Source organism: Castor canadensis, chromosome 3, assembly GCF_047511655.1.
Source record: "Castor canadensis chromosome 3, mCasCan1.hap1v2, whole genome shotgun sequence".
Lineage (NCBI taxonomy): Eukaryota > Metazoa > Chordata > Mammalia > Rodentia > Castoridae > Castor > Castor canadensis.
Genome location: NC_133388.1, coordinates 160,724,662 through 160,750,240, shown reverse-complemented (window position 1 = coordinate 160,750,240; position 25,579 = coordinate 160,724,662). Strand labels below are relative to the sequence as shown.

The 25,579-nt window shown below is 35.4% G+C and overlaps 1 protein-coding gene across 4 annotated transcripts in view; it reads right to left on the bottom strand.

Annotated features, from left to right (window-relative positions):
• Positions 1-25,579, bottom strand: part of Vps13b (vacuolar protein sorting 13 homolog B) — a 699,658-nt gene that overhangs the window by 65,612 nt on the left and 608,467 nt on the right. For all 4 annotated transcript variants that reach the window (XM_074068910.1, XM_074068912.1, XM_074068909.1 and 1 more), the window contains exons 41-43: positions 25,379-25,560; positions 23,964-24,313; positions 19,505-19,666 (exon numbers count right to left, since the gene is read on the bottom strand). In XM_074068910.1, coding sequence (XP_073925011.1) covers positions 19,505-19,666; positions 23,964-24,313; positions 25,379-25,560 — 694 coding nt within the window. The remainder of the gene's footprint in view (positions 1-19,504; positions 19,667-23,963; positions 24,314-25,378; positions 25,561-25,579) is intronic.

Genomic DNA, 25,579 nt, shown 5'->3' with positions numbered 1-25,579 from the left:
ATTTATGAAGCTAAGGAATTTGCATTCCATCTGGGAATTTTCAGGTAGCCATGGAAGTCTTTGGTAGAGTGAGCAGTGTGTTGACAGAAGAGTAAGAGTAGCTACAGCGGCAGAAACCCTGCACTAGTCAGGATGAGAGGCAGTCTGGGGAATGGGAGCGCATTGGGTTTGTCCCTTTCTCCTGGAGCCCAACGAATTTTTTGTGTTGTCTTATCAACTTGGAAATTTTCCTTTGCCTCTTGTATGAGTTTCCTTTATTGACTTACTTCCTCCACCACCTTTCCATCAATTTCATTCTTTCTGATGTATTTAACTAGTGTCTAATATTTTCCACTGGGGGCATGCGGGGGAGTCCAATAGGAATCACTGTTGTTGGAATTCAACAGTGTGGCAACTCAAAGGAGGCAATAAGGAAGGGGCATAGTGGCTGCAATTGTTGGGAGGTCCCAAGGGGCTATGTTTTCTTTTTTTCAGCAGATCCCCCCGCAATGCTGTGCTGGCAGCAAACTAAATTTGTAATTTTACTACTGAAGACTTCAGATGGGAGCATATACAGCTTCAAGTTATTTTTTTTTTCCTATGCAAAGTAAGACTTAAAACAGAATTAGTGTTCAAGGAGTTAGGGATCAGTTCTGAGGACCACCCACTGTCATGTTCAAAGGGAGAATTTCTGAATCGATACATTCAGGAGGAAAGAAAAATAAGATGAAATTTAGGAAAACAGAGTATGCACAGGAAAAGGATAGTTAAGCAAAAATTTAAACTATATCTTAAAATACAGATGATAAAGGCCCCAAATACATTTTTTATGAACTTAGATATTTCATTATTCATTTAAGAACTGTTTTCAGTTTTCCTATCTCAATAACAACAAAGTAAATATTAGACTTCAGACTCATTTGCAGTTTTCTTTTGCTTTTATAAGTTACCCTATAGTGATATATAATTTTCTAAAGAGAAACTAAAAATCTAAACAACTTCAGAAATTTCCTAATGAAGTGTATTCATTATAGAAATTTAGGACTTCTAAAACATTAACATAAAACCCAAGGGAAATAAGCTACTGAATATATATTAATTTATTTATGCATTACAATATGAATATTTAAAAATTTTAGTGGTGATATTTATGCATAAAATAGTATTATTAAATGAATATTAGATCAAAATATTTAGAAACATTTCTTTTTTTTTTTTGTAGTACCAGGGCCTTGGGCTTGGTAGGCAAGTGCTCTACCACTTGAACCACACCCACCAGCCCTTTTTGCTTGGGTTATTTTTTGAGATAGGGTCTTGCTTTATATCCAGGAGGTCCTGGACCACAACTCTCCTATTTATGCTTCTCACTATAGCTGGGATGACAGGTATATGCCACCATGCCTAGTCATTGGCTGAAATGGGGGCCAGTCTCAAACCATGATTCTTCCAATCTCAGCCTGCCAAGTAGCTAGGATTGTAAGACTTGAGCCACTGTGCCCAGCATAAAGGTTCCTGTTTTGAATGCTCTTTCAACACAGAAGAGCTGTCTTACATGGATAATGATATTAAAGTACAAGTCAATGTAATTCCTTGGATCTATAATTCAGACATTGTAACACTGAGTAGGCAAAAAAAATAAAATAGGTGAGTATCATGAATGAAGAAAGATTAAGTAAAAAATCTTATCTATATAGAATCATACCTGGAAAGCAAATTAAATAGATCAAAGTTAAATTGCTTGTTTGAAAGGCATGCGTCTAAGTGGAACTGATGGTACATTTCACATTGCATAGAAATAAAGTATGTTGCTCATTATGGCTTTTCTAAGGCAGCTGAATTTCAGGGTCTTCATGGTATCTGAAATAATGCTCAGTATGAAGTACCAAGTACGTCATGGCAGTGCTTGATGCCATCATGACTCAATACCGAAACTCTTTGGGCCCTATAGACCCTTTCACATTTGTTGAATACAATCTCACAGGTAGAGAACAATTAAGTGAAAATGAATAAAATTTGAATTGTTTTTGTGTAAGATAACTTGGGCTCTTTGGAGCAGGTAATCTTGGCAGAAATGAGAGACAGCCACCTTATGAAAACCTTTCCAATAATAAAAAAATTTGGTACTATGAGGAAATTGGTCAAATAAAATAAATAAAAATAATAAAACCTACCAATTATTAGATACTATATGCTTGTAAAAAGTACTTTTTATATACTGTCTTATTTATTTCTTATTTTCACTTTTACAGATGACAAAAGACCATGGTACACCAAAGACTGAGTGATTCTTCAGTGCCACACAGCTGGGGAGGGGAGGGTATATATAAGATCTGAATGGAGCTTCTATTTTTAATCAGACTCACAATGTAGAGTCCCCTCAAACCACCAAAATCATTCATAGCATGAAAAAAAAATTAACACTATTGGCTAACAATCAACTGAAAAAAAATTATAAAAAGGTAAATCCCATTTCTCCTAAGGGAGAAAAGGTTAGATTTATGCTGGAATGTTAACAGTGATTATCTTGAGGTTGTGGGGTTTTCATGAATGTTTTGGGTGCTTTTCATGTAATTTTCAAATTTTAGACTATAACTAGGTATTATTATGCAGTCAGGTAAAACTAATGTTATTAAAACAAAAACAGTGTCTAAGAGAAAGCATATAAAGCCTGCATTTCAAGTAAGAAGAAACTTCACATTTCTATTTTAAAAACCAAAATCAGCTTCTTCCATGCAATCTCCCTGTATGTCCTAATCAAAGTCACAGCTTCCCACACTGGCATTCTTAGCACTTTGCTAAGAGGATGACATTGATCCTCAGTTCATCTCTGTAATCTTTCCCAACTCCTTGCATAGGGCCTATCTTGCTAAATTACTGCATTATATAATCACATGGTTCTTGGAGCAGTTTAATATTATTGTGTGGGGCTTCTTTCTTAGCGTATTAGGTATTTTTCCCCTCAATTTTGCAGATATTTTTACAGATGTGTAGCTATTAAATATTTCCCATAAGTGAACTAACTGTACTAAATATGGTGGTTATAGAGAAGAATAAGATACTTTACCTGGGCTAAAAATGCTCACACCAATAATAGGAGAAACAGATTTTGAACAAGAAGAATTATATCACAAAATTTTACTAGAGATTAAAAAAAAGTATTGTAGGATTGTAGAGGTTTTCTGCTGGGGAAAGTTAAACACTTTCCCCATATTTTACTTATCCAAAGAAATAACATGAAAAAAGATAGGTTGAAATGGAATGAAAGGTGCCGTAGAGTTACTTAGCATAAATAAATTCAGGCAATAGCCTAACTTGCTATGTGACAACCAGAGAGAGAGTAGTTCTTTCTGTACAAGATTAATGTCTACAAAACATACAGATTGCAGCAACTGAAAGACAAGTCACAAAAGTGGCAAGGTACAGCTTCAAACTAATTGAGCAAACAACTTCTGGTTATATTTCTTGCCAAAATAATTTGGAAACTTAACTTTATATTGTGGACTCCTCAGTTTCCTACAATAGTTTTGATCATATCTCAACTGAATATTGATTCTGGGGTACAGTAGAGTCATTGTAATGGAACAAAAATCATTGTTTTAGGAGGTCAAATCTTACTTCCAGGTAGCCAAGAGACATGTGCGGAGATTACTGGAGATATAGAGAAGAGAGGGTAGGGAAAGGACCAAGGGAAAGGCCAAAAAAGAGTGGTAAAGAAAGGAAAGATAAAACATTGTGAATTCTTAGGTAAGTAACAGGAAAGACAGTAAAACAAAGTAACTAAAACAAAGAATGTTCTTGTTTGGCTGTCTGAAATAATGTTATTTGCATCTCCTATCTATATTCTTTAAAGTGTTCAGATAGTGCACTGTGTCATTTCATCATACAGTTTATAACAGTCATTTGAATTTCCATGAGTAAGTTTTGATGCTGAATGTCACACATTTCTAGTAAACTGTAAGGATTAATCAATGTTTCAATATATCTGCAATCAAGCCACTAAATCTTTTTAATATGTTTTCATAAATAACATAAACAGAACTCTAAATTCAAGAATTTGTTCATGGACTTTTACTATATTAGCATTAGTGTTGGTTCTGTCTCTGGCTGAAGTTTATATACTTAGAGAAAAATAAGTTAAAAAAGAAGAGGAGACTGAACAGTTATGGCACTTTTGACTTACATATGATCTACAAAACCATGGGCTGTGTAATGTGTATTCTTTGCTTAAAAATTATCTAAATCTAAATGAAAGTAAAGTTATTTTTACTTAAAATTTTTTGCAAAATACATTATTCATAATAGCCAAGCTATGGAAACAGCCAAGAAGCCCCACAACTGATGAATGGATTAAGAAAATGTGATATTTATATGCAAGGAAAATTTATTCAGCCACAAAGAAGAATGAGTTTTTTTCACTTGCAGGTAAATGGACGGAACTGAAGAACATCATCTTAAGTGAAGTTAGCCAGGTTCTGAAGGTCAAAGGTTGCATGTTTTCTCTCTACGTGGAATATAGACCTAATACAAATACAAGTGACATTATGAGAAACAGGTTACACTATGAGGAGGTCACATTTGAGAGAGGGAAGGTAAAACAAAGAAGTTAAGGAAGTGAATATGGATGATGTACTTCCTATGCAAGAACGAATATAGAATGTTTTAACATGTTGAAATCACCGTAAGAAAGAAGGGAACTAAGGTAGAAAGGAGAAAAATAGAGGAGATGGGCCAATTCAGGTTATAATACATATACACATGGAAATGCCACAAGGAAACTCTCTATATAGCTATTTTAAATAAACAAAAATATCATTTTTTTTCTTTTACAAAATCAGAGAACAGGAGGGCAGAACAAGTCCTGTCTGGGGGATAGTACCAGTGGGAAGCGGGGAGGATGTGGGGGAAGGGCGTATGAGGGTGAATATGGTACAAATACTATGTATACATGTATGTAAATAGAAAAAATGAGACCTGTTGAAACTATTCCAGACACTGGGGGTGGGGTAGGATGGATAAAGCAGAATGATGGAGGGGGTGAATTCAAGTATGATATATTTGATAGGTTGTAAGAACATTGTAAATGCTACAATGTACCCCCAGCACAATAAAAAAAAAAAGTTGCAAAAAAAATTTAATAAGCAAGTTGTCTTATATGTTTTACTTAAAAATTTTACTCTTGAAATCTGATGTAACAATACAAGTAAAAGAAAGTATGAGTTGTATAAAGGCTTGTTTTAAAGAGGTCATTTCAGTATTACACATATCTCTAGATTCATGTGTCTAAGGAGTATGGGCTTTCCTATAATTAAGTGATACATAACTAAAAAAAAAATGAGCTGTGATATTAATAGCTGCTTTAAGTTTAGAATTATGTGACAGCTTATTTACCCTTGATACCACCACAAAGGATTAAAAGGTGAAAAGCCAAAGAACTTTGATATGTCCATGTATATACATATGCAGAAGAGGATAATTCACATTTTCTTTATAAATTAGTAAGTAAGACAAATAAAACTTTCTCTTTGCTCATTAAAGTTGTACTAACAATGCAGAGATTCTGGTACTGTGTAGACATACTCTTTTCACAACATGATAAGTCAATGGTTGTCATGTACGTGGATGGACATAATTCTTTAGGGGAAAAGTTAACAATATGTTGGATGAAAATGATAAAGAATAATTTAGGTGAGCTGAGAAATGGAAGCCAACAATATAAGAAACTAGAGAAGCCACCTAATAGTCACTCAGATTTGGATAACAATTTGTGAGTCAAATTGTTAGGTTTTGTTTCTTTCTTTGAAAATCAAATTTGACTAAATACAAATATAAATAATAGAGAAACCTTCTTAAAGTTTGAATTAAAATTCTCTTTTAAATTGTTCTCAAATGTAACATTCATTGTTCAGCAAAATGTAGTTTAATTTAGAAGGCATGCCAACATGTGTCCTAAGAAAGGATCAAGTGGTTTTATGTGATTTTAAATTTATTTTTAGACATTATAGCAATTTAGATAATTATAATCGTTATCTCTAATTTTTAATTAGAGAAAAAAAGAAGTCAACAGATGGATATAAAAGAAATCCAAAATTCTTATTTATTTTCATTTAACTAAACTGCCTTGCCATACTAAGAAAACATTTTTGTAAAGGTTAAATAAAGTATTTCATGGCAACCGCTGCTTCTTAGTGCCTGTATAACAAGAAACATGAGCCAGCCAAAGTTGTGCAAGTTGGTTTTCTTTCCCAGTGAGGGAATGTGGTATCTAAGACCTTGTCCTAACTCATTTTATCCCCAAGTGTAAGTCAAGCAAGTCAAACATGAACTAATGCCTGAAAGGAAGTCCCTGACTCCAAAAGTATGGATTATTTCACATTTATCTTAAAATCTGCTCTCAGAGTTCTTAAAATTCACTAACTTGGCAAGTCAGGAATTATCATGAGAAATGAAATAATTTCACAACTATGAAGTCATCCAGCATTCCATGCATCTGACACTCACTGGGCTTGGCCATGTCTTGGGCATTATTCTGACCTTTAAATAATAAGTTCTTCAATATTCTGGAAATAATTAAAAGCATGGAAATAATTAAAAGTGCCACAGTATAATAGACATGCCATTGTCTTTCAGTTAATGCCTCTGTTACACAGTCTCATGGTAGTAAGTTATTATTAAAGACAATCACATTATGTATGCTGAAATCTTTATAACATTCTCAATCAGTATTTCCCATAACCTAAAAATGGCAAAATCCCATGCTTTAATGGCCCAGCTGCATACTCTTTATCCAAGCACTATGCATTAAAATTCACATTTAAAAGTAGTTCAGTGAAGAACCTTTATGTTTAGACATCAAGAATTCACGTTTACAGAGTACTGGCTTGTGAAAAAGCTTTGAAAGTCTTGTAAAAGCTTAAGGAATCTTCAGTATGTTTTCTACAAAGCTATATTTCAATATCTAAAATTTATTGCCAGAGGAAGGACAGAGAGACCATTAGCAGCACCCGAAGTCATTCCTTAGGGTGTTTCACAGCTGAAATAATCCTTAGTCAACCTCTTTCATGTAGGCTTGTAGAAAACTCCAGAAATCAGCCCTTGAGAAAGTGCCCTATCAACAATCCCATCTTAGCCATTTCTTGTAAAAGACTTTAAAAATATTGTAATAGGTCACACTGCAAATGATTTTTTATAAAGAAACCCTAAAATATATAGGAAATGAAAACTCAATTTCAAACTTCAGTCTAATTTAAATGTAATTCTCAACAGAAAATGAAGTTCGAAACATGTTCTGTGCATTAGATATTTAATGACCACAACTTTTTGGAGCCCATTTACTTCTACTGGTGGGTTCAAAAGGCTCTGTAAGCTCCTTCAGAGGATGTGAGTTTCTTGGAAGTCCCAATGAAATTAAAAATATTTTAAGAGAGAAGCGAAGGAACTGAGTCTACAGTGCACTTTTTTTTGCTGTGTTTGATTACTGTTTAAAACCAAAATAAAAATGCAATTGATGGCAAATGGACAGTAGTTCCGGGTACTCAGATGGAATCAGTGTTTATGGAATATTTTGGATTAAAACCCTTGCCAGATGGTCCTAAGAAGTGTTTATATCACTGTTGATTTTAGCTATCTTAATGTCAGCAACAATAAAAAGAAGCTTGTTACTGCCACTGGGGAGCAAAGGCATAAAATCCTTCCTCCCCAAATGGAGCTGCTAGCTGCAGGCAGCTGTGCCCTACACAATAATAAGAGTGATACTGTAGATTTCTGGGACATTACTTCCATGATTAGAAAAAACAAAAAAACCAATATGTGGCAAACTTATAATGAAGTCTACTTTATATACACAATATTTAGTAATTATAATATGTACTTTTACCTTATGAGAAATAATAATTTTTATAGCATAAACACAGACAAAAGTGTGAGGAATTGTGCATGCATCTGGGTCTGAAAGTTGGTTCCATCTGAAACATATTGCTAATCTCCTCCTGTAGCACTTTCCTGTTTTATGAGATTTCATTAGTGGCCATAGGGAGGCCACAAGGGCAGAGGTGGGGAGGACCAGGAGCTATTCTTATTTTAGAGTCTAAGTGTTTTGATAGCATATTGAGGCATACATACTTTGAGATAAATGCTTCTTTTTTTGTATGTATATACAGTATACACAAAAGCATCTAAGATGATGCAAAAATACTTATAATTTTAATATTATTAAAATAAGATTTTACACCTACGTTCTTGAGAAATGTTAGAAAAGTTATGAGAAATCCCCATATTCATCTATTTAGTGAACATATTTTGAGTGCCTATTACCATTAAATTCAGGAATAAATCCATGGAAGCATCACTTTATTAAAGCCTCCTACTCCTTCTTTCCCCTTTTCATTCTCAGTAAACTCCCACTATAACCTTACCTACATTCATACCCACCTCTCCTGTCTCGGAACAGGAAGAGGTTCTGGTGACAAATTGTAAATGGTTACAAATACTCTGCAGCCACTCTCCTCAAGATCTAGTTCCCTATCCTTTGGATCTGGCTAACTTTGTGACTTTCTCTTCCCAATAGAATGTGGTACAATGACACAGTACAAGTTCTGAGCCTAGGTTCAGGAGATCTTACAGTGTCTCCTCTTATTGTCCTGGGATAATTTTGTCATGTGAAGAAGCCAGGGCTAGCTTGCTGGAGAAGTCACATGAAAGAGAACCAAGGTACCTAGCCAACAGCTTGCCAACTACCATGAATGTTGGGGATGCCATCCTAGACCATACAGTCCCAGCTGACTGTAGCTTCTTGAATGTGCCCAGGTGAGAAGCAACAGAACCTCTGCATCTATCAAGATGTTTAAGCCACTGCACTTGGAGGTTGCATATTAACAACAGTGAGTATCTGGTATGAACCACTTCTCATCCAAGGTCAATCCTTCCATCTGTGATCCAACCTGTGTTACCAAACTAGGTATCATGGAAATAATAATGAATGACTTCTAAGGTAAGATCATAAAAGATACCATGCTGTTTGCTTTGTTCTGTCTTGGATCACTTGATCTAGGGACAGCTGCTACATCAAGAGAACAACAAGCAACTCCATGGAGAAATCCCTGAGGTGAGGAACTGAGACCTCTTATCAAGAGCCATGTGAGTGTGCCACTTTGGCAGTGGATCCTCTGGTCCAGTCAAGTCTTCAGATGACTGTAGCTCTAGCTTATGTCTTGATTACAATCTTATTAGAAACTGTGAGCTAGAACCATCCAGTTAACTCCTGAAATGCTTGAATAACAAAACTATGAGATATAAGTAACTGCTCAAGTTTTGGGGTAATTTGCAATAATACAACAGGTGACTAACACAGATTTTGATAACTGTAAATGGGGTGTTACCATAACCTAAGATGTGCAAGGGGTGTTTAGAGCAAGGAAGTGAGTAAAAACTGGAAAGTCTTGAAGGGTGTTGGTGAATGTCTGGTTTCAAAGAGATTATTAACAAAAACCTGATGGCTTTAAGTGGAGGCTGCCAGTGAATAAGTCAGGAAAATTGTATTGCAATAGGGGGAAGGGATCTTTCCTATGTAGTGGCAGAAAGTTCACAGCGACCTTACTATAGTGACACAGAAAATAGAAAAGAGACTTAAACTATGGGATCTAGCTAAATTTCCAGGCAATGCTGAAGTGCCTTTTGGCTTCTTCTCTCTGCTTACATTAAAATCAGAGAGGGGAGATACATACTTAAAAAAGGACTTATATAAAAAAGGGTCAGGACATATTAGTTCTGAAAGTTCCTAGCTTTATCAGATGGCAAAAGATGCTAAAACAAAGAAATGGCTTTTAGGAAAAGATCAAATTCAGGACATGGTCAGGAAAACTTCATCGAGAGATAACAAAGAATATGCATGTAAAATTCTTTGTTAAGACCATAGAGATATCTCAATTGGTACCTCAGAGAACTAGTCAAACAAAAGAGGATCTAAGACACTTGGGTAATGTCTCTTAGCAGTATCAGCAGAATCTTGAAGTAGAAAAGGGCTTATCTTGAAGACATCAGTGGTTTCACTTTGTCTAGTATAGTGAACCTCAATAAAATTAACAAGAGACCCACAGCATTGCTTAAAGGATTATATTGGCAGCAACATCGCTAATTTAGATGAAAAAGACAAAGATAGTACAAGTGAAGAGCCTTTCAACCTTCAACATTTTACCAGCAGAAAGCAAGTTAAAAAAAAACACTACAAGGTGTAAACAAATACTACTTTTCATGGAAAATGATGGACAACTCAGAGGCTACAGCCAAGACCCCAAAGCTATGAGTCATGGAGAATTATTTCCTAACTGGAATAGCACTGAATACTAATCAAGAAACTTCCCACATTTATCAGGTGGGATTTCAGAATTTCTGTGGACTAGTGACCCCTGTATGTCTCCTGTCTTCTCCTTTCATGAATGGGAGCATCTACAGGACTTACTATGCTTGTATTGTCACTATACATTTCCTGCAGCACTGCATAGTGAATAATGTCCTTTTCTCTTAGCATTAGCAGTCTCTCTGGGCATTCTTATCTAGTCCCACTGCGCCAAGGCACTGATGACAGGCCAAACTGGCATCTTCAGGCAGACTATTCTGTTTTCTGTTGATCTCCAGACTCTTACATCCAATTGCCCATTTTACACATCCACCTGCATGTCTAGTTAGGAAGGTGGAAAAAGGAAACTTGTGGTCATACAGAACCAAGTTCTCTACTAAGTACTTTATAAATGTTTTTTATGGAATACTCATAATAATCTCTTAATGGTTCAGAAGAAAAACTAAAGTTCCAAGAAATCAAGAAACTGTCCAATTTCCACAATTAACAAAACACAGGGATACACAGGTATTTCCAGCTTCAAGTTTGTGCTTTTTCTAACATATCATCCTTTCTGCACTCCAAAGCAACCTAAAATTTAATGTGCCCAAAATGGTTTTAGGATTACTCTAATGGGCACTCAACATTCTCTGTCTCTAAAACACTATTCTACTTAGGGCTTGTCTTGTTTTGTAACACTATTCATTTGTCACCTAATTCTGAAACCTCAGAGTCATCTCTAGACCCAGTAATCAAATCCTGGTGATTTTAATAACTTCCCACATATCTATCTTCCAAACTAAACCTTCTCTCAGCACTTTAAAGATGTGATTCCACAGTCTTCTGGCCTACTTATGGAAAGCAATCCATATAATGTCAGTTGCTGACCCTCATGGTCAGTGCTCTCTGTTTTCCTTTGGTTGCTTTTAAGATTTTCCCTAATTTGGTTTTCAGTAGTTTCATTAAGATGTTCCTGGTTGTTAATTTTTGAATTTACCCTGTTTGGAGTTTTCTGAGCTTCTTGGATCTTTAAGTTTTTATCTTTCATAAAATCTGGCAAATTTTCTGGGATTATTTAATTTTTGCCTCATTTTTTTTCTTATTCTGGAATTATAATTACTCAGATGTTGGACATTTTGAAGATTTCCCAGAGGTTCCTAGGATTATATTCATATTGTTTGAATGCTTTTTTCTCTTTCAGATGAGACGATTTCTACTGCTATCTTCCGGTTTCCTGACTTATCCTTTCTATCATGTTGTATTATATTTCCATTACTGAGTAACAAAGTACCACAGATTTGGTAGCTTAAAACCACATTTATTTACTCTCTCATAGTGTCTGTGGGTTAGGAGTCCAAGAACGACTTAGCTGGGTTGTCTGTTCAGGGGCTTACAAGACTATAAACGAGCTGTTAGCTGGGCTGCATTCTCATCTGGATGCTCATTTTGGGAAGAATACACTTCTAATCCTGTTGGCAGATTTATTCACTGTGCCTATATGAGTGTGTTAACGTCACACTGGCTGGCACTGATAACCACTTCCAGGTCTGGGAGGCTGTCACAGCTTGCTGCTCTCCTCACATATCATCATAACCTGGCAGGTTGCTTCATGGTTGGTAGAAGCTTATGTGTCTACCTTTCTCTGCAAAAGTTCCAATTCTTCTCTTAAGGTTTTTATCTGGTTGAATTAGGCCTACCCAGGGTTACCTTTTAATTAACTAAAAGCCATTAATTTGGGGCCTAAATTACATCTACAAAATCCTTCTCTTTGGACAATTGCTTTATAGTATGTGTTTGATAACGCTAACATCTGGGTCACTGAGGGGTTGACATTTAATTATCTTTTCCTTGAAACTGAGAAAAAATGCTTAACTTCTCTTAGGCAATTTTGGTTATATTACAGACATTGTAAATGTTATGTTGTAGAGATTCTGGATTTTGTTATGACTGCTTCAAAGAATGGTGATATTTTTGACTTAGCAGGTAATTTATTTATTATTTCGATTCAAGCAGAAAACTCTCACACCTGGGTGAGTGGCAGCTGAGATTAGTCCAGTTATTTAAGCCCTGGATGTGAGCTGCTTTCAGTTTGCCCATCTACGTGTGTGGTTGAGAACAGTTGAGACAAATTTATATATGTTCCCATTTTATGGCTTTCCCCTTTCCAGGGTTTCTCTTCATTCTCTAACAGCTTGGTTGTCTGAGCTTTTTCCCCTGGTACCTTGGGCTGGAAAGATGATAGGCCACCCTTTCCCTGCCGATTACACTTGCCCTAAGAGCAAAGCTATAAAAAGTAGGGAATTCACTCTGCAGATTAGTTGCTCAAAGTTTTGACTCTCCTCCAAAATCTGCTTGCCTTTGTTTAGTCTCCAGAGGCCTCAGGTAGATTTTAGTTGTGTTCTGGTTTTATGGCTGCTATTCACAGAAAGATTGGTTTCTTAGGCATTTATATAAATCTATGCCTTCTACTGTGACTTCTAAGTCACTATTGTCTCTCTCACTCCTACAATAAGCAGTAGTGCCCAAACAATTCTCTGCTTGTATTCTCAATCTCGTGTACACTATTTTCTTATCTATACCAGGAGCATCTTCCCAAAATGCAACTGTGATCCTGGCATTTCTTGACTTACAGCTCTTTAGCAGCAAAAGCTACCTATCATAAACAGGGGATAGCTCCTCAAAATGGGTTACCAGGTTCTTTGGAATAGAACCCCTCTAATGTTAAGCTGAAGCCAACTCATACTTGTTTGTGAAAATAAATTGTACATTCAACAATTTGTAAACTGGTTGTTAAACCATTGTTAGCTTGAAATTAGCTAGAGTGGGAGCATTTATACCACAAAATTGGCCAACCCATATCCTAAGAGCGAGTGTACCAACCATACATTTTGTTTTTAGCATGATGTTGCCTTTCTTATGCCTGAGTTACACTGAAAACACACTGAGTTTTCTTGACAATGCCATGTTGTTTACATATGTCTGTCTCCCTGGTTCTGCTTGGTATGCTCTCTCCACAATGTCCATTGGCAATCTCTACTCATCTTTTAAACCTGGCCTCTGTAGAAAGCTAACTTTGACCTCTCTCGGTCTGCAGATTCTCTTACCTTAGTGCTATCACTGCCTCCAAGGTAGCACTGAACTGCTTGGCACAGCATACCAGAGTCTTAGGGTCTTCATCTAGTTTCCCTTCTTTCAGCTCCATATATGTACTCTACACTGGGGCCAAATTAGTTAAGTCCCTTACCATGCCATGTTTCATGATTCAGAGGTTTACATACACGTTGGCCCATTTATCTGGAATACCACCTCTGCTCTCACTTCATTGGCTTACCTAACTCTTATTTAAGCATTAAATTTAATTTGAATATGCCTTTTGCTAGGAAGCCTTGTCAAACTTTCATCTTCATGTCCAATTTGGAATAATACTGTGTTCCCATTAAGACTCTCTGACTTTTCGTCCCATAGCTAGCATTTTAATTAGTCATTCATCATTTTTCCCTGTCCTAAACTATTGTAATGATTCCCTGATAGGCATTGATGTCTGTAATAATTTGTTAACTTTTCTGCTAACAATTGATAGCACATTCCTTAGTAGAACGTATATACTTAAGTATGTCACTCTGTGACAATACATCATAACAGACTAATATTTGATTAAAAAATGAATGGGAAGGAAGGAGACTGATTAAGGAGAAAGAGGGGAAAGGGGGAGGGAGAGAAGGAGGGAGGGAGAGAGAAAGAAAGGAAAGAGAGAAAGAGAAATAATGGCAGACGGGGGCCTGTAAGGAAACTGAGTTAGGCCTTAGATGCTAGAGATTTTGGATATTATTGAGTAGATCATGAGGGCGTATTGAAGGTTTTTGGGCAGGGAAGGTATAATAGTCAAAGTATCAGGAAAATTATTTGAGCAAGACAGATTGGAATGTGGCAAAACAGTAACTAAGAGAATAATTGAGAAAAACTATTGGGATTGTTCATATGAGAATAAAGATAACCATTCTAGTGATATATTATTACACTTGCCACTACTCCAGTTAGCATCTGAAATTCTTGTACTTTTTTAGTTTGCATATGATTCTTTATGAGTTTATTCTTAATCTCTGATTTAATAATTTATGCTCCTTATTAAATAGTTGAAAATTACCTAAAATGTAATACAGTGGAAAAATATCATATTAGCTGATCTCTCAGAGGTAAACACTGCACTGTGACATGTCTCTTTCCAGTATTTTTGGTGTATTTGCTCTTATATTGTGAAGGTCATATTGTATATACAGAATTTTTATATTCTGCCTTCCTGACTAATGATATGGTAGCACTTCCCTTTTCTATGTAAAAAATTTAAAGATCATAGCTATGGCAGAGTTTACTTAACTAGTTCCTTAAAAGTGAAATTTTGATATAAATTTTTCTACTATAAAGAAAATTGATAAACATTTTATATATAAATCTTTTCTTTAGTGTAGAATAGATTCATAGTAGAAGATTTATTGGGTCCAAAGTCTATGATTGCTTTAATAGCTATGAAATTTCTTACCCAGTTGCTTTCTAGAAAGGAAGTACCATTTCCATTTGTAACTTCAGTATGTAAGAGTACTTATTCATTTGCTATTTCTGAACAAACTTCATAATATCCACAAACAAGCAAACAAACAAAAACAGCAGAACAAAAGCAAACTTTAACATGTTTGTATGCACAAGAGAATAGTTGAAAAATTTATCAGGTTTGCCAACACAGAATCTTTCCTTGCCCCCAAAATCTGCTTTTTTAGTTTTTAAATTATGACTGTGATAATAACGAATGTGCTCTTTCTCTAGATATATGTGTACACATGCATTATATGAACGGAACTGGAAAAGTGGTAACTGAGTAAGAGTTACAGTCTAGTTAAGGAAATTGCCAATTGACTGGAATTACAAGATAGGCCTATATTAAAACTCACTGCTTTCTCTTTTGGACAAATAACCAGATCTCACTTAAAAATATTTTTACATCCAAAAAGAGAAAGGGAGAAACTTTCAAAAGTGTATACACTGACTAGGTCCAGAATGAGAATAACAAAAGCATTTTACTGTTATTTGGTAAGTATGGGTATATTAGATGAGTTAGATTTAAACTATTACCTGACGTTTCTCAGTTTTTGAAATGTTTTACCAAGCTTTCAAATGGTAGGAATACCATATAAGTCAGAGTGAAAATAACTTTAAATCAAACCTTTAACCTACAGAAACATATCAAATGAAAGACCCTAAAGCAAGGGTTGGCACACTTGGACTCACGGGCCAAATTTGGCATGCTGCCTACTTTTGGATAACTTATGAATTATGAATGGTTTTTATATTTTAATGGTTGAAAAAAATTTCATCTTGTGTGAAAGTGGAATGAAATTCAAATAAATGTAGTTTCATTAGAATGCATCCACATTCATTCTTTTATTTATCACTATGACTGCTTCTGTACAGAGTTGAGTAGCTGCAACAGAGATTGTAATACTTTGAAAGCTTACAACATTTTCTATCTGGCCCTCTACATAAAAAGTTTGCCAACCTCTATCTTAAAATAATGTAGGCTTTATATTGTCACTATGCCTGTTTAATGCATTTTTCAATGATGCTCTGCTGCTCATCAAAATTAATTCTTACCTAGGCACATTTTGTATCTTTACAACTGCCATTTTCATGAACTTATTAAACTACTTTTATATTCATTTTAGAGACAGATTTTATTACTTTATATACTCTATCTAGTGTCTACTTCTACCTTGTCTAATGATAAAATTACTAAAATTAAATCATTGGTAATTAGAATTCTAGAATTCTGAAAAGGCATTTCAGAATTGTATAATGTTTTTTTTATAAATTGTGCATGCCTGAAGATAAAAAGCAAGTGTAAATGCTTACATACAAGATACAGGAATTCTTATTTCAAGAGCAGTTTAATTAACCAACAGTGTCCTCTAGTAACCAGAAAAGGAAGTTAACTTCAACAGACCATATGCAAATCCTATGTAGTTGATGGAGGTGTCACTATTTATGTGGTTTGACCAAATCAAACAAAACTGTCCTTAACCCTGAGTTACATATACTGCTTATATTCTGAGAGAAGATTTCATAAATTCACACTATCAGTGCCTAGATTCAACTCTGCATAATGTGAAGCACTTCTCTGAAGACCAACCCCTTGCTGGTTATTGTTGTCATTCAACATGAGCTGAAGTCTACTGAACTGGGATGTTTAACTGTCCTTTGTGGTGGCATCTATGATTCTGTGCAGCTGAACATGTTCAATTATTCCCTGAGAAATAGTTTCGTTCTTCTTTTGTTTGTTTAGGCAAGAAATTGTTGTGGAATATCCAGCATTTTAAGTGATTCTGCCTCAAAGCATGTGTTAGAAAGTATAAGGAGGATTTATGATTTCTTAGTACTAAAAGGTTTCTCAGCTTTGAGTTTCTAGAATTGGTTGTGTCCATGTTTCTTCCCATCCTACCGGGACTTAATGTTGTTAGCAACTTCCTGTGTGGTTCTAAGATTTCCTGACCTCTTTGAAACCTTTCCAGATGCCACTTTCTTGATCTCTACAATATAAACTACATTGTTCAGTGGAGTTAAGTTCTATGAACTTTAGAAATCCTCCCTGAGACTATGAATTGACTAACACCCAAAGTAGCATAAACATGCAGACACAAATGTTCCTAAAACCAGGCTTGCTGGGCATCTGGAAAAAGGAACATTTTCCTCACTTGTGTATCTATGACTAACTCCAGGTGCAGCTTGAAGCTAAATGGCTAGTTTTTCTGATTCTCACATTAAACCTTTCATTAGGACATAGGAGAATTTGCAATTTTGGATATGAGGAATTCCATGAAGACTCTCTGGACTCATTAAGTCCTCTGGCTTAAGAGTGTCTTAAAATACACTTACATCAACATATACAGATACAGTAAAGACACATTTTTCTATAAATTTGATCTAAATTTTAGCTGAAAGATTATAATAACTGGCTCAGCTTAAAATCTGCATTCAAAGTATGCAGTTACAAATAAAAAAAAACAGTTGAAGAAATACCTGTCTTATGTTTCTATTTTGTCATTAAAAGATTTTTATTGTTTTTAGTAATACCGTTAAGGTTTTGCAAGGGTTATACTTGGACTAAGAATCCCATATTACTCTAGCTTTAGACTTACATGGTTCTACTGTATCAGAGATTTCTCAGCTGCCCTTGTAAAAACCTCTAGCTGGATTGTTCTAACAGACAAATCATGCTGCCAAAACCAGGGAGTAAATACTGTAGAAATAATACTATATATATTCAGAATTAAAAGGTAGGTTTTCACATCTATAAAGTATGTGTAACAACAAAATACACAGGGATATTGTCAAAATAAAACTAATTCAATGATTTTTTGTAATAAATACAAAAAGTCTTGAAAAATGTGCAGAATATGAAAGGTGACAGTTTCCCCACCCAGAAACTGTATGTCTTCATACTTCTGGGCCAGCTGCTCTATGATCACTCTTCCCATCCTGGCTCCTGTGTCCAGGGAATCCTGAAGGCCATGCATCTTCACATGACTGTGTAGAGAGTTGTTTTCTCTGCTTTGCTTTTTGTTGGCTAAGGCCTACAGTTTGCTATGCATATATAGGAAAACTGGCTGCAGGTATAGTGTATAGTTACATATTGTTGCAGCTCCTCTAAGGCTTCTTTCTGCCACTAACAGTTAGATTTACAAAGCTACACAATCAGTGTTAACTTGTTTGAAATTATAAATGTGTCAGTTAGATTTACAAAGCTACACAATCAGTGTTAACTTGTTTGAAATTATAAATGTGTCAGTGTTTTGTTTTGTCCATATATCAGTATGCTTTCACTTTTGCCATCAACTAGAAGAACGTAACCAAAAGAAATTTGATTTTGAAACAAAACCCTACAAAATCCTTTAACTATGGGGAAATAACTTAAAAACTCTCTACCATGAAAAATTTCAAGAGGAAAATTAAAAGATAAGGGCATGTGATTCACCCTAAAAATATGCATACAATATCACATTGTGTGAGAAATTTTTGTAAGAATTTTTATTAAAATTAATTTATGTAATTTTCATGTCCTGCCAGATTAATTTGAATTAAATAAATATATTTAAATAAGAAATATAATACTATATGTACTTTTCTAAAATGCCACACAAGAGCACAGCATTTTGATGAAAAAATATGTAAGAAACCAGAGTCTAGCTACTGCGGGAGGGGAAAAAAAAAAAAAAAGAAGGAAGATGGAGCCTCGGGGTATAACATGTTCTGAAGCTGGTCTATAGACCACATGGGAAAACTTGCTTTCTAATCTAATGACTTTCTTTTAATCACAAGCAGACAGTTGTTTCCTTATTATCCAGAGTTTTGGAAATACATTATTCTTGAGAGTGCTTCCTAGGATTTCTTTCACTCATTTAAGACCGCATCTTTGTATTTAATTTATCCTTATATTATCCCTGCAGGGCACATCTCTCTAATTATTCCCATCTAAAGCAACAGGAAAATGGAATTATACTACTTGGAAAACAGACATCCTTTGTATGTCTTTTCTCAGTGCTCCCTTGGGCACAGCTTGTCATTGTGTTCAGTGCGTTACAGATTGTGAGCATGAAAGAGTCATAGACTATGACTTCTCTGCTTTGCATCCCCAGTGCCTGGCATGTACCTGGTACAGGGTACCTACACAGAAGAAATCTGGATAAACACATGGAAAATGGTGTCCAACACATAGTGCTTACTGTATACCAAGCACTAATCTAGTGCCATATGTGTATTAGCTCACTTAGTTCTCACAACCCTATGGAACAGGTACTATTTTTATCTCCATTTTTCATTTGCAAAAGATGGAGCACAAAAAGTAAAGTAAGGTTCTACAGAGCCAGGATCTAGATCTACATGCTTTGGCTCTCAAATCCAATCTCTTCCACCACATCCTGCTCCTCCACCAGCAGCCATGCTCAGCAGGAAAAGTTTGACTTTAGAGGAAGCATGGATGCCCTGTGCCCAACCTCTGAAAATTTCTGGGTTTCCGTAAGATGTAGCTATATGGTGGGGTTCCTTGGGAGACTTAAACAGGGAAATAACTGGACACAGGCACACAAATGCAGAATAAATGAATCTCCAACCTTAACAATTGCTGTGTTTGTAAGGCTGTTTCTCAAATACCTGTGGGGATTTGTGGGAGCGCCAGCTGTACTGGTGACTATGGAGACTCGCCAGCAGGATATTTTCATCAGTATCCACCTGGCCAAACCGCAGTGTCTCCTGTGTGTCATTACAGATCACAAAGTGGCTGAAGACCAACTCCTCTACCTCAGGGCATTTGTTCTGAAAGAAAAAGAACATGAAAGCCAACGTGTATCAGATTAATTGCAAGATGTTTGGCAGCTGTCTGCCCAGTGGCCATTGTTATAACACAGAAACCCTAAAGGATCTGTTGTCATTAGTTCTGGTATACAAAGCATTCTATACTTCTAGGATAAGCACAAAAAATACCTTTAAAAGATCATAAATGTTCCAAGAATGTGTTTTGATTTATACTCCTAAAAAATAAATCATATGCACAGAAGAGCAAAAGAACAAAAAGATCCCAAAAACTTTTAACATTTCTTAAAATGAATTAACATGCTACAAAGAGTGCTGTACTGGGTAGTGCATGTTTTTGAACAAAGTACTAGAGGCTAGAATTACCATGTTCCTGGCCCTCTAAGCTCCACAATCAAGACCAATTACCAAAGCCACAGTTTGTACCCTAGAGAAAGTAAGGATCATTTAGGTAATACATCTCTAGATCCCGTAAGGGTGTGTGTGTGTGTGTGCGTGTGTGTGCGTGTAAATCTCTCAGGGAGAAATGTAAATAAAACCATAACTTTCTCTCTATCGTCAAGAGATTGAACACACAAATCAACTCAAAATTAGTTTAAGCCTAGTTGCAGTTTTTGAGAGTGAGTAGTTAGTTGAAAAACAGTTTCCAATACCTGTTTCAGCTAATGGTCATCAAATAGCTAACATCCTTCATTAATCAGTTAAGGCTCAGCAAATAAGTAATATGTTCCTGTGTTGATAGCTCTTTCTTAATTTAACTGGGTCTGTGTTTGCTGCTCTTACAGCAAAACACTGGCAAAGTAATACCGTATTTCTGTGCTTACACTTTCATCACTCTGGTTAGGTTATGACCTAAAAAGCAATGATCATGCTTTTGGTAAACCAAATAAATCATCAACTTGAAGATATCAGAAAAAAATCATAATTAATTTCCAGAGAATATGCAGTAGATACTTCTCCAGTTGGTCTCTATTTCCTGGCTGTGGATCTAAAGAATGCCACAATGCCATACTCTATAGTTTGCCATTTTATCAAGGGGAAGTAGAGCAAAAGGCGCTACAACTCAGAAGCATGGAGATTCAAGGGGATTCCAAGAGATAGGAGGCATGATGCCAAAGAGTCTATGGATGAATGTACCAGGATGGAGACCAGACTTGGAACTCATCAGGGAACAGGGTCTTTTGGGAAATAGAATTCACTCTTAGACCTATAGAATACCCCTGACTAGGAGGGCCATGCTTTGTGGCTGCAGGTAGTAAAAAGGTCCTTGTAGGTGGCCTCCTTCCAGAGGCCCTCAAGGACTTCCGAATCCTTTCTCTATCATCCATCCATTCTTACCAAACCTCTTAATTCTTAAAGAGCTGATCCTTGCTTGACTAAGGATCAGCTAATCACCAAAGAGAATCTGTCTGAGACCAAAGCACTTATAAACAACAATTACCTGTTGTCTACTGTAATGCTCTCTGCTGTGGTTTTTATTCAATGGTCATGAGTTCAAAAGCATATTGCACAGGCATTTGCAATTCAGCAGAGATACTGTTTTGGTGTCAGAGAAGACATATGAGTATAACTGATTTAAAAAGAAATCCCCTTTAAATGTTTTAAATGTTTTTGGTACAAATATGGGAAAGTGAAATAGGAATATAAAACAAACTGAAAGTGGCATTTTGGGTCCCTAATCTGGTTTCACAAAACAGTCATCATTTATAAAAGAGAAAAAAATCTATAGCCATAGAAATCAGACACTGATGAAGACTTCTGCTAATTTTCAACTCATGACCTAATGATGAAAGGTCAAATTGTTTCATGCCTTAACTGTCTGTTCCATCTACACTGGGTAAAAATGATTAGTCTCTGATATGAATCTGACAAAAACTATGTGGAAAATACTTATCCTGTTTATTAAGTTCATTTTTCTCACTGGCAACAATTGTACCACATGTAAGCCTTATACACATAATAAAATTCAAATTTGGGGAACTAAAGAGGATAAACTACATTCAGAACATCTTAGAAACAATGAATTTAATAAGGCTCTATAAACCCATTGCAATGTCAAATGTCCTATAATGTCAAAGCAGCACACTTTCATATTTACTTTGGAACACACAGGATTAGATGCCTACTACATTAAAGCTTGGTGGCAAGTACCGCTGACATGGGAGGAAACAAGAAAATTACAGCAACAATTACAGAAGTATATCCTCTTGTGGCTCATGTTAACATTGCCAAATCCCAGTATAAATCAGAACCAACTATTCATAGAATGTACCTGTCAGCAATATGCTATGTGACATATGGCTCTACTTAACCAAATATACAATTTCTTAAAAAAAAATCAGAATATTTCTTTAAGGCATTGTGTAAGCCAGTCATTCATTCACACTCTGATGTGGTTTAAAACATTTAAATATTTATGCACCATATTTTACTTATATGTATAACTGTGTCTAAAAGAATATTTTTACCCTTAAAGGAAACCAATATTCCTGAAGGCCATTTTGCAGTAGTTGCTACATATGAGTTGTCTTATAATGGCTGATACAAACACAAAAATATTCTTGGTTTAAATGCTCCATCAATGATTCTTTTACATTTTCTAGGTTTGTTTTTTATTAAATGCATTGTTCAAAATATGACAAAAAAAACAAATGGAAGCCATGGAGGTTTTTTTTTTTTTTTTCACATTGCTATTTGAACCAGCTGCAAAGATTTAGATCACACTAGCTCTTATTTTACGCATGTCCTTTGCAACAAGAAAACCGTGGAATGTCCTTAAAAAAGATTTTTAAAATATAAAACAGATGTGTTATCTTCTTTCCCTTTGCTATTATAGTACCATGTTAGGCAATTAATTCCTTAGTCTTGTATAGGTCTTCATGCATGTAAAGAAAACATTAAATTTTATTTCCATAAAATTTAATTCCCATAAAAATTCTTAGGTTAGAGAACTAAAAATTCTGTTTTAGAATTATTTTTTTCATAAAATTTCCATAAAATTCTTAAATTATTCTCATAAAAATTTTCCCCAAAATCTTTTGTTTATTCCCACAAAAATTTCTGTTAGAGAACTAGAGCCCCTCCCCATACCCTCTAGTGCCATCCTGATTGAGGTCAGGGTAGGAGGAAGGCCCATTTCTGCTGGGGAGCAATCCCTACACAAGTGTCTGTGAAATGTGGGGAAGTGTCTCTGGCTTAACTAGCAACCAAACCAAGGAAACATTGAAAACCAGAACAGAAAAAGTTGTGATTAGTTGCTAAATTGCTGAACATATTATCATACAAACATTCTGTGAAATTATTTCCATGCTAGTAGACATGAACAGGTTTCTCATTTAGCACAGACTTTCCTTTCTCTCTCTCTCTCTCTCTCTCTCTCTGAGGTACTAGAGGTTGAACTCAGAGTTTGGCACTTGCTAGGTAGGTGCTCAACCACCTGAGCCTGCCTTCAGCCCTTTTTGTTCTATTTTTGAGAAAGGGTGTCTTTTAGCTTGCAAGCTTTTTAGATAGCTTGTACTGTAATCCTCCTAATTATACTTTTTGCCAGTAGTTGGGATGACAGGTGCACATCACCACACCCAGCTATTGATAGAGATGGGGTCTTAAGAACTTTTATGCCATGGCTGGACTCCAATCACAATTCTCCCATTCTCAGTCTCTCAAATAGCAAGGATTATAGTCATAAGCCACTGTGCCTAGCTACTTCATCTCTTTTTTTGGACATGCATGTTTCCTAAATGATATAAGTGAAAAATTATTTTAAGTGAACAAGAGTATCTTACTGATCCTAAAAATGTATTATCCAGTTTTTTTTAGTGAATCAAAACAGCAGAATGATAGTAAAGGAAAGGACTAAGACTATACTGTGCTCACAGATTCCATCTCAGTGCTTTTTTTTGTTTGAGAAACTGGAATGCTTGTCAGAAAGGCTCATATATGTTCTTTATTTCTGTGATGGACACTCAGTACATAGCTAAGTTGAAATTTTAGCAAACTAAAGTAATAGTACTGCGAAAAAATTTCTGAGAATATGTTACTTTCTACACAGATGTGGTATATTAGTCATAAAAATGTAGACATGATTTCTGATGTGTGTATACAGTAGAACCCATATTCTCCCAAGTTCTTAAATAATACATATATCACATTACCAAAACAGAGAAGCCCCAGATATTATGGTGCCCATCAAATTCTTTATTCTTTCACATTTTTGTTTGTACTTAACTTACAATTAAAAGTACTATCATACAGTACCTAATAAAAGATCATGTGCAGCCAAACTGTTCTGGAATGTACGTACCTGTTGCCAAGCTTGTATTGCAGTGCTGAGAGAATGAACTACATGCTGTCCAAAGTTTACAAACAGGGAGTCCACTCTCAGGGTGCAGTCAAGCATCTTTTCCATTGCATCACTGGAAACTGCAATCTGTCCAAAGATGCTGAAGGGTTTCACCACACTTTGCATTGTAACATTTCTGCACTCTAGAAGCTTACAGTCCATTTGAGCTGAGAACCGAATTTCCTGGCAGACGGAATCATTATTCCACTGTTGAAGATACACATGTGGTTCTCTGAAGGAAATGATCATGTATTCTAGTTCAGATGGCACATTTTTATCAGAAATGAATGGCTGTAGGTATTGTGGTGAAGCTGTTGAGGAAAAAAACAAGTAAAAAAAACAATTAAGATGAGCCAAAACTTTGTGGAAATAAGTAAGATGACATTTAAATAATTTGCTTTTTGCTGCTGAATTTTATATTTGGTGTTTAATAAATTCAAACACTGTCTTGAAGATATTAAACTCTTTAAGTTGCGATTTAATATTTTCAAATAAATTGTTTTGTTCAATCTAGTCTCTTAGATGTATATTGTTCAAGGGTTACTTTCACTTTCATAGACAAAAAATGTGACCATAAGCGGACAACAAATAAAACAGGAGGCAACTATCTAAATTTCTGTATCTACCAACAAATCTCAAAAACAACAAAGTGATTCAGAGAAAGTTAGAAAAGGGTTAAACTGTTTTTTGCTGAAAAGGCAAGATGTTTAACAGTAGCTACAGTTGGTTTTAATCTGATTTTTATTTATTTTTTCCATTATATATAGGTTGAAAGTATAATATCTAAATCAAATCAAAATTTATTAACATTCTGAAAAGATGTGGTACAGATATAATGCCTTAAAAATAATCACTGAAGTAACATTATAAAACACAATCTTTGGTGTATGGGGTAATTTAATCATCTTTCTAAACTTGTATAGATGTCACTCCTTTAAATTAATTTGAGAATGTGCCCATCTTTTGCAAAGGACATTCAGGCTTTTGAAATCAGGCAATATCAAGTGCTTTTAGAATTTATTTGTCACTAATGTAATGGCTTAGGTTACGGAACAAGAGTGTATTTCTTACAGAAAGATCTAATTGGAATAATAGCAAAACCTGTGGTTTTTGTAACTTCCCTGAAAATTTTCATTAGGAAGTATGCCAAAACATGTCAGCTCAATACCATTGGTAACTTATAGGTTACCAACTCAAAAGCAAGGGGGCACACTGATTATAGCAGGCCAACTTCAAAATAACTTTGCCAGTACTGACTTCACACTTCCTGAAAATAAATTAGCTGCTAAAACCTGATGAATTGTGAATCTTGAGAACACTTAAGAGAAAACAGCAGTAAGTGGACATTACAGTGATGATACTAAAGTAAAGAGTACCTGTGCCTAGTTGATCAAGGTGATGACAAAGATGGAACTCCAGGTGAGCAAACTGGAAGGACATGGAAAGAGATGGGACAAACCATGGGGTAAAGCAGGAGTCAACTCTGGTACAGGCAGCCAGGGCTGTTGGAGTTACAAGTTGATCACAAGTGCTTTGTGAACCAGATTCACTTGCAGAGCTATGGGAAATAATAGAAG